The 9,927-nt window shown below is 50.5% G+C and overlaps 2 protein-coding genes across 2 annotated transcripts; both read right to left on the reverse strand.

Annotated features, from left to right (window-relative positions):
* Positions 1–489: 489 nt before the first annotated feature.
* EDD37DRAFT_158275 (calcium channel, voltage-dependent, N type, alpha 1B subunit) lies at positions 490–7,265 on the reverse strand. The gene is made up of 2 exons (XM_062809704.1): positions 1,537–7,265; positions 490–1,487 (listed from the first exon to the last, which is right to left on the reverse strand). Exons 1-2 carry the CDS (start codon positions 7,021–7,023, stop codon positions 591–593), a joined length of 6,384 nt encoding a protein of 2,127 aa, XP_062666419.1. The 5' UTR covers positions 7,024–7,265; the 3' UTR covers positions 490–590.
* A 687-nt stretch (positions 7,266–7,952) lies between these two features.
* Positions 7,953–9,326, reverse strand: EDD37DRAFT_659604 (uncharacterized protein; the record flags this gene model as incomplete). The annotated part of the gene is made up of 1 exon (XM_062819051.1): positions 7,953–9,326. The coding sequence occupies one exon, from the start codon at positions 9,324–9,326 to the stop codon at positions 7,953–7,955; it is 1,374 nt and encodes a 457-aa protein (XP_062666420.1).
* Between the last annotated feature and the right edge of the window lie 601 nt (positions 9,327–9,927).

Below are 9,927 nucleotides of genomic sequence, written 5' to 3' on the forward strand. Positions count from 1 at the left end.
TCCACAAATCAACATGCGACATTTGCGTGTCACGGGTGTCCCGATCCCTGTAAAATCTTCCGCCTCGACGAGTTCAGCTGGAAATAAAAGCCGTGGCTGAATTTGCTTTGTGCCACACAAGGGGACAGACGAGGCTCGTCCTGTCAGACGCGTGCTTCATCCATTGCCTTTGAAACCAGAGTAGAGAACGAGATCTCGGATAAGACACACTGAGAATATTTTCTGCAATCATTCAACCCTGAAGCGAGACTTGAGATCCACTGCTGCGTTGATAGACGATAACGTGCGGTATCAAGGACAATGACATCTTGATCGCCTTTGATTCGAAGGCAAGAGGAGGTCACTCGCAAGAATGAATCTGGAATTCGAAGGGCAAATACAATGATCATTCACATTTCGTGAAGTAGTAACACCATATTCATGCTAGAACCTCACCTGAGCCACCATCATTTTCCACCATAATCAGGTAGTTCCAACGTAGTCTCATAAACGCCTTCGCTATGTTCAAGCTTCTGCGGGTATCGCTCTCTCAATTATTCACACAGAAAGGTACAGTCGATCATATCGGTCATTAATCCTTCATCAAGTTCTCAATCGCGATCCATTCGCGGTCTTTTCATCGTAAAACTCTTCCTCAAACTGGCACCCCAGGCTGAGGCGTCAAAATCTTCCATAACACCTTGTCCTCCCGCCCCACTAGCAGTGCTTCCTTGACGGCTGTGGCCCAATGTTGGCGTCGTTGGCGATGACCTATTCGCGCCATGATATGAGGTGTCCACTGAACCTAGCCTTGTCCTCATGATCGGACTTGCTGTTGGTGATTGATCGAAACTGAGCCTTCCTGCGTCGAGAGAAGGTCTGCCTTGTAACGAGGTATTGATTGGTGGCAAGTTCGATGATGCCTTCCTCGACAAATATGACGGTGTAGACGAGGTGAAGTCTCGTGGCTCGGTGCTGTTGCTGCTTTCGATATTATCGTCGGGGTTCTCAATAAAGATCTCGGGGACGGTCATCGCAGGTGGTGCCCCGAGGCGTGAATCGCGCCGCATGTTGATGGCTTTCCTGAATTTCCGTGACCAATAAATGGTGTCGAAAAAGCCAACAACAGTATTGCGACGTATTGTTTCCTGCACTCTTTGCAGACGTGCTCGTCGTCGAAGGAATTCTTCCAGCCGCAGACTTCGTGAATCCGTAATCACATTGTAATGTGTCAAGAGGAAGAGGCAGGCTGTAAAAGGGATGCCGCGGTCAGGATCGGCTGTGAGCAAAGCTTCTTCATAGAACACCCTCATTCGTTCCCGCCGTCGGCGAATTTCAGCCACTGGTATCTGGCTAACTCGTTCTGCCAGTTTGTCAAGGTCAATTCCGTCGACAATTCTTGCATTTGTTGGTACAGGATCACCCGGTTGTACGGCACAATCCTCTTTGATACGTTGTACAGAAAAGTCACCATCGTAAATCCGCATCTGAAAGACGCCGGAAAGTTCCTGTTTGATGTCAGTGACGATGACTCCTTTAAATCGATTTCAAACTTACGCCTAGTAGTCGCGGGAACTGTTCCTTTGAAATGAATCCGTCACCGTTCGGATCAAAATCAGCCCAGGCTTGCTTGAAGCGCCGAATCTCGTCTCTGCTCACAATGGACATACCACTGCTTTGTTGGTACACATATGAGAAGCTCTCAAAAATCAAGGATACAAACAGTGACACGAACAGGTACATGCTGATGATGTTCCAAGAGATGAAAAGACCCCGAGCCCAAGCTGAGCTGCCGCAATCACTTTGGAAGAAACTATCTTCGCGAACGCAGAAGGGTGGCTCGATGGTAGCATAATCTTCCATGATCTGATTCCAGCCTTCTCCAATACTTGTCCTGAAAAGCAGAATGAGAGCCTTCGGAACAGTGCGAAAGTTGATGTTGTTGTTCTCGTTTTCGCCGAATCGTGTCAAGGCGAAGGCCTGAGTGAAAGCGATTGCATAGACCAAGAACAGCACGAACCAGGTTGCTAAAAGGTTGGCAATCAATGGCAAGGATGCTGCAGCTGTCTTGAATAGTTGGTCAAGCTGATTGTTCCGTGGAATAAGAAGAAACGTGAGAGACACAAGGAAGAGCTTATGTAGCTGTTCGAAGCCGGTGCTGTTAATCTCGGCGAACCTCATCACAGACGTTACCAGAATGCCAGCCAGCGCGAACATCGAATAGACATCCCAGGAGCTGCGGCGGAAGCGGTTCCAAGACAGCCCTATGATCCTGATCGCAATGTTGACGATAAGGACGATGGTGAATCCTAGGAAAATGCACTCCCGCAAAGTGTCCCACCAAGCTGGTTCGGGATAATAGTCGACGGTCAGAACGATCAAGTGAAGGACCAATATCGTCGTGATAAATCGTTGCCATTTGCCTCGTTTCTTGATTGACAGATCATAGCACAACTTCCTAGCGCGGGTGGACCTTTCACCGAGGGATCGTTTCGATGGTGTAATCTGCCGTAGAAGCTTTCGAAGTTCCAGCCAGGAGCGCTGCTCAGCAGTAAGGAATGCGACTCCAGTCTGCTCTGTGTAGTTGCGCATAAAGACAGAGATGAATAAGGTCAGCACGAAAACCGCTCCCAAAAGGTTGAACACGATAAAGTAGACAGCGTTGCCTTGTGACGCAAAGGGTTGAGGTTGCAACCCTTTCCCCGTGATGCTTGTACCAGACCACATGACATTGATCCATCCTTCCTGAGAGACAATTTGGAAGAGGATGAACAAGGCGCTACCAAAATCATCGAAAGAGTACCATGAATTGGCGACCTGTCTCGGAGCCAGTACAGGCCAGTTGAATGGAGTGGAGTTGAACTCTCCAACACAGTTGTTGAGAACGCTGTATGCAAAATTGCCGTCGTTGCAAGCCTGCATTTGACCGTTAAATAGGTTGACACCAAGAATGGCAAATGGAATCAGCAAGCTCAATGACACAAACGCTGCAGCGAGGAGTTTGTATCCGCCAATGATAATGACCGAATAAAATGTGTCCCGTGCAGTGTCGCTGATATTGAGCAGCCGTAAAGCTCTCAGCGCTTTGAAGGCACCCACGGCTCGGGAAACACCGTCATCGCGATACATGGTCGTGATGACGTTGATCCAGAGTGTGGTGAGTACGATAGCGTCAATGAAGCCCCAGACGCTTCGGAAGTATGCATGGGGTGTGAAAAAGAATCCATCGGCAATTGCTTTGATGGCTGCTTCCGCCGTGAAAAGTGCTGCAAACCCCAAGTCGGTCCATACGAACCAGTTTTGAATAGTCGGCTTGTGGCTCAGATAATAATCCCGTTGGTACAGAGGAGTGGTGATGCAGGCCAGGATAACCATGGCGACAATGGCAGCATATGTGAATGCAGAGAAGGCGTACCAGGCTGGTCGGTAGGGCGAAACTCCCTCAACTCGTTCTGCTCCTCGTCCAGGACCCACAAGATATTGACAGAGTCTTCTTAGCGGATTTGTGGGTTTGAAGATGAAGAGAGATACGTTGTAGTTGGGGTGTTTTTGCAGATATTGTCGCTGTGCACGACGTCGATTCTCAGTAGTCATGACGACTCTTTTCGCGGCGGCCCGCGGGTCGAATTCTTCGTTCGCACGAGTGAAAGCGGAATTTGAGTAGAACGGATTTGGTTCTCTGTGCTTGTTGAGACCTACAAGCTTTCCCCAATACTCTGAAAAGAAACCTGGCTCAACTGCGACCCCCTCAGGCATCTGCACAGATACTGGGCGCTTACTGAGCCCTTCCTGTTGATCGTCAAGGAAGTCTTTGACGACAGCTTCTTTTAAAAGCTGTTCGACGGCTGCGGAGCCGTACTCAAGGGCATCTCTGTGCCTGAGTGAATCTCGGCCCATCTTGAACACTGCCGCCAGTGATAGGTTACCAGTGGAAGAGCCACTGACTTCTTTTTGCTTCAGAAAAGCCTTGACCTGGTGCAAACGTTTCTCATCCTCGGAAACATCGAAACTCTCTTGGATGACAGCAATAAACATGTTCAGGACAATCATGTTCGAGATGATGAACCACAGGATGAAGAACATCGCACTCAACCAAGCTGTGTCCCAGATCAAATTGAACTGGGTGGCGTTGTACATGAGTGTTGTCCAATTTTCGCTCGAAAAGATCTGATACATCCCAAGAAAGGAGTTCCAAATGTCGAAGAAGGTGACATACACTGTCTCCCCGGCTGCATCTGCTGAAGGGGTTTCACCTCTGAGGAGTTGTGAGGCGAGAATGGCGGCCAGGAACGTGAATAGGAACACAAACAGGATCAAGTTAAGTAAACCAACAATGTTTCCAAACACGAGCATGACCAGTTCTCGGGTAACCCTGACAGCCAATACGACTCGATAAACACGAGCGATCTGAAAAGCCGAAAGCCACGCATATGGTTGACCCGAGTTGCGAATTGCCGGTACTTGCATGACCGAAGTGATGATGGCCAGAAAGAGATCGAAACAATTCCGTTTACCACGAAAGAAATTTCTCCAGTCACAGAGGAAGCGTAAGATGATTTCCAGCAGCAATAGGAGTGTGACTATAGTTTCGGAATCCATGATGAACTTCTCGCGAAAGTTGCTCATGTATGCCTCACGCATGCTCTGAACAACCAGATCGTAGACAATGATGAGAATCCAGAGATAATGCGTTTTGTCGAAGAGCTTCTTGAGCTGGCTAGTTTTCGTCATGGATTCGTCGTCCAGATTCGGAGGGTCGATTTGCTCTCCAGTAAATGCGCTCTTTCTGCTCTCCTCACGAATAATCTGGAACGAGGATGTGATGACAGCGACCAACAAGTTGACCAGCCAAAGACTAAGGACCACAATTCCAGCAGCGAAGAAAAGGGCTGCGGCAAGGTAGTCTGTATCTGTGAGATAGTACAGCAGATCGGAAAACGTGTTAGAACTGATAATCACAAAGACAAGTTCCAGCGATTGCACGATGTTGTCGAAACTGACCGTGCCGTTGTAGGGGCCTTCTGAACCTTCAACACAAAGCGATCCCTGTGGGCAGTAATATCCCTTCGCGCTTCCTGTGCCATTTCGACCGTCAGGTTTGAGCCACGGCATGGGCAATCCAGTCGCCACATTCAGGTAGCCGCCACAGAATTGGATATTTTCAGGCGCGATATTGAGCGAGTAATTTTGGCCAGAGCCATCGTCACCAACCCAAACACAAGTCCGGCGCAGACTGGACTTGAAGCTCTGTACGCCGACGATACCAAAGATGAGCCAGAAAAAGCCTATAAGGAATGCCACATGCACCAGAAGCGGCGCTGCCTTCTTCAGACTTCTCAGAATGATTGACGTGCCAGCCGTTAAGCCTAGCAATCGCAATATCCGCAGACAGCTCAGCATGTTGAAAACATATACGTGCTTGTTGTTCTCAACCGAGGTCATCTGCATGGCAAAGGAAATCCAATAGGCCACGACGGCGACAAAGTCGAGTCGATTGAAAGAGTGTCTGAGAAAAGCACGATGAGCAAGGCGAATCCTCTGCTGCTGTTTACTGTGGCCCGGACCGTCAATTTCTGGCATGCCGGTGAATGTGCGGACGATCGAGGGCTGGTTAGGTACATCGTTGTTCGCTGGTAACTTGTCTCGTACTTGCTGGCCTGCAAATAAGGTGTGCGCTTTTTGCAGGACGCCTTTTCTAAAGCCTACATCTCGATTGATCGTACTCATTTGACGAGGGTTGGAGATGAAGCCCGATACAATGGTGCGAGCAACCAACTCCAATGTGTAGATCACAAATAGACCGAATATCGCATAGTCGAACCCGCTCCCCCATTGTCTGTCTGTCGATTGAAGATAAACGGCGTCAGAGGCCGCATTGACTGCAAGAAGTACTGTTTGTGCGATGATTAGGATTAGAATACATGGTTCTGTCAAAGGATGGATAAGGATCTCGCAAAGCCACTTTCGGAGTCTGTTCTCGGGTCCAAAGATGCCCCACGTCTTTCCGAGAAGCGGATTTGGATGTCGAACAGGCGCGGACATAACAGATGTGAAGGGCGCAGGTGAAGTGTCAACGATCGATGGAACTTTCTCCAAAGGTGGTGGAGCGTAGGGCGTTTCTGCTTCGGCTGGTATGTCTGGTATGCTCGGTACGGCGGGTGCAGATGTGCTTGGCCGCCTGTGTTCACGTACAGATGACTTGCGTCGAATGCTCTGCTCGACCATGTCGGAGTCATTACTGAGGTTGACCACACGTTGCGAGATCTCTCGCAGAATGGAGTTCGCCCTAGCCATTGGAGATGGAGATATAGAAGGCGACCTTGATCTGGATCGCTCGCCAGACTCTGTTCGTCCGGGGCTTAAACGACTTATGCCACTACCCGAACTCGATTTGCGGCGGTGTAGTCCAGCACCAGTGTCAAGCACATGCAGATCGTCGCCCAGACGTGATCCGCGTCCACGGACGAGGGATGGCGACTCGCCATCAGTCCAATGCACGCTGGATCTCCTTCCTTGTCTATCGTGCCTTTGACCTCTGGATATGGAGCTGGACGTGTTGAGTGAGGAGGCAACCCGGGGGCCGTGGGTCAAGGGAGTCGTGTCTGAATCAGGAGGTGAGAAGAGACTCTCAACCTCAGCAGATTCTCCATCGGCGGCAGTTGTCACGATGGTAGGCCGTCTCACGCCGACACTAGGAGGTGTGGCCGGTAGATTGAGATCCAAACCCACCGTCGCTGTCGCGAACCCTTCGGCATCCTCCACGGGAGAGTCGCCTCCGCTGCCTCCCCTCATAGAAAGCCCGCCAGAACGATAGGCACTTCCTCCTCTTGTGGGCGAGTCTTCTTGTAGACGCGAGTAGTTGATGCTCTGGCGGCCTGGCAGTATTGACCGAGTGCGGCTATGGCGAGGATTGTGACCGAGTCCTCTGCTTGCCGAGGGACCTGGAACACCGGTCGCACTGTCTGGAGGTCTGGAAAGGTCTTGGAGAGGTATCGTCGCATGTTGACCAACCGACTTTGGCGGCGTTCGGTCGCGCGAAGACATGATCGATGACAGCGATCAATGCTGCTGAAAAGCCGTGAACGTGCTATGTGGCGACGGGATAAGACATCTCGAGAGTCTGGCCAGCCAGTTCTTCCGAAGTCGTTCTACCAGGACTAGATCTCGACCGATGGAAATAGCGGATGGAGGATGAGTGAGCGCAATCGTGATTATTGTGGAGGATATGTTACAACGTGCGAAAGAAGCGCTAAGGCAGGGAATGTACTCGAGAAGGGTGAAAGAAGCGAGCGAAGTATTATGATCTGGTCATCAAACAGGTGAAAAACAACTGGTCTGCTAAGAGACACATCTGGAAGCAAAAAGCTGAAGTTGTTAACTTCACTGTGATAAAACACACGTGCAGTTTGGGGACGTTCTGACGCGCGGCGAGTCGGCGTAGCGGGAGCCCTGGAGATGCCACCGCAGGCAGGCCTGGGGCCTGACTTAGTGCAGCGTCGTAGGTGAGGCAGACTTCGACCAATCCCAGTTCACCAGTTTGTTAGACCCGGTTGATTCTGGCCCCCGCCGCCCTGAGACAGAAGCCTATTTTCAGGGGAACGGCTAAGGAATTTTATCCTGACACATCTCAGACACATCCTTCTAGACCTCAGCTTGCTGTAAGCCAGCAAAAGAACGCGTCAGTCAGCGAACAGTATGTCACTTATGAAAATTCCATACCTCTACTTGCTGCTTATGCTTCGTCAACTTCTCCAAGTTTAGGCTGTTATATTCGACATTCCAGAACCTCTCGAGGGGCGCGAAATGTCAATTGCGCAAGAGAAATCACTTCTGAACATGATTCAAACATCACCACTAGCCTGGTGGCAGTAGCCAGGGCGGTGCATTGTAACTAATTCGTAGCCGGCTATGGACTATCATGGACCTCAAGGCATCGCCAATGGTGGCTTGCGACAGTACTTCATTTTGTTGTCTCAATGCCATGCTACCCTTGCTGTCCTTAGAAGTCGCTTCACCTGCTCTGGCACCATTTCTCTTGTCCTTAACCCGACTTTTCGGAGTGCTTCAAAACCTCGACTTCTGCGCAGGGCATCCTCCCACATGGGCTCCTGTACGCACTCGATTTCCGTTTTCTCCTCGAGTGGACTCAAAACGAGCGGAACTTCCATGACTTCTTCCTGCTTACCCTTCCAGCTGTCGTTCCCAATGATACGGGTCAGGGGAGCTAAGGCATCATCCCATGTCCCGGACCTAAGATGGCAGCGGTCGAATTGGAATTCGTGCAGGACTTTGCGATGCGACATGATGAAACCGGATGCCTGGCTTGCATCTAGACTCGCATTGCTTAGAAACATAGTCTTCAGATGTCGAAATTTGAGAGGGCGAAAAGAGGACTTTGTGCTCGAGTTGGGGCAGGAATTGGAAGAGAGCAACGAGGTCGGACGCGACGTGCAAGGTTCCATATGAAGGGCAATCGGGCAAGGCCCCTGGCTGCCAATCCAGTGGAACCTGAGATCTTCGAGAGACCGCAAAGCCTGTAAGTAGCCGTGGAGGATCTTGAGGTGATCTGATGGCTGGTCTCGACCATACTCGAAGCTGTCCATCTCGATATCGAGCTTCTTGATACGCAACCAAAGTCGAGAAGATGCCGGCGTCGAGCCGATGGTGAGGTGTGGGCGCAAGTGAAGGATCGCTGCTGGATGTATGGGCGCCAGTGTCAACGCTTCCAGGTAAGGAGGGTTCGCCGTTTCAATTGCAAGGCGCAACGATATCAGCGCATAGTCAACAACATTCCTTCGGTATCTCTGTCCTGCTGGTTGATCTGGGCAGGAAATCTGCAAACTTCTCAGTTTGGGAAGGGCGCAAAATGCTCGAAAGAAGGAATCCACATCAGTCGCAGCGTGGAACAATGGAGGATATTGTTTGACCAGTAAGTCATTCATTTCTGGCGACCCATACTTGGAAGATGTCGAGCTTGACGTGGCTGAGCTCCCAGACGACGTTGGCCTTGACGTGTTGATGTGTGGTTCGTACAAGAAGGTCACTTCATTCAAAGTACCTGGAACAAGTAACGGCGGAAGAAAGGTCCGAGAATGGTGCGGCATCACAAAGGACAAGGCCTGTACATGGTGTCCAATTCGTTCCAATGCAGACATGCGCGATCGGCGTGAGAATGTGTTGGTGGTGAAATGGACCTCGAGCCGTCTGAACAGAATTGGCGCGGCATCTGCCGCGAATTCCTTGCAAGCAAGGCGTAGACATCGAAGGTCATCCTTGGGGAGGAAGGACATGAAACACTCGCGTGTGAGATCGGTTTGCCAGAATCTGGCAAAGGCGACCGAACACATTGCTGACCAGGGACATAGTTTCGTGCTCTTTACTTTGTGCCGATGTGGCTGGCCGTGTCCAATGCTGGACCGAAGAACAACACTAAGACAACCAGTAAATCGACGAAGAGTGGCGATGGTTTGGCAAGAAGAGAACAGTTAAAAAGACACAACTATCTCATCATGGACGTTGCACTGTCGTATGATGCATTTGCTGAGGGTAATAGCAAGATCTGAGTACTTGGTTATGGCCTGAAAGGGAATTATGGCACACCAGGCAGGAAGTTCGGGGAAATTGGGAAGAATGTCAGCTCGAAATGGAAGGGTGGTGGGAGGCAGAGGATATAGTGAGTCATATTGCATCTCATTTGCACGAAGACCGGCGAAAACAGATGGCAGGGAGGGTTGTGCATCAGTTTCTGGTGCTATATCACGAAGACTGCGCGGTCGTGAAGGCGCGAAAAGAGTAAGAAACGTGATCATAGGCGGGTGGCGGTGCTAGAATGGCAAGCCTGAGGCTCGAGGTGCATATGCTGCACCTCGTGCATGGTGCTAGACAGATAACGTGGACGATACGCGCCAAGTTGCTGGGATGAAGTGCTGCAGAAGCGCGGTTTGACGC

This window comes from Exophiala viscosa (genome assembly GCF_022695815.1).
Source record: "Exophiala viscosa unplaced genomic scaffold EDD37scaffold_12, whole genome shotgun sequence".
NCBI classification, from domain to species: domain Eukaryota; kingdom Fungi; phylum Ascomycota; class Eurotiomycetes; order Chaetothyriales; family Herpotrichiellaceae; genus Exophiala; species Exophiala viscosa.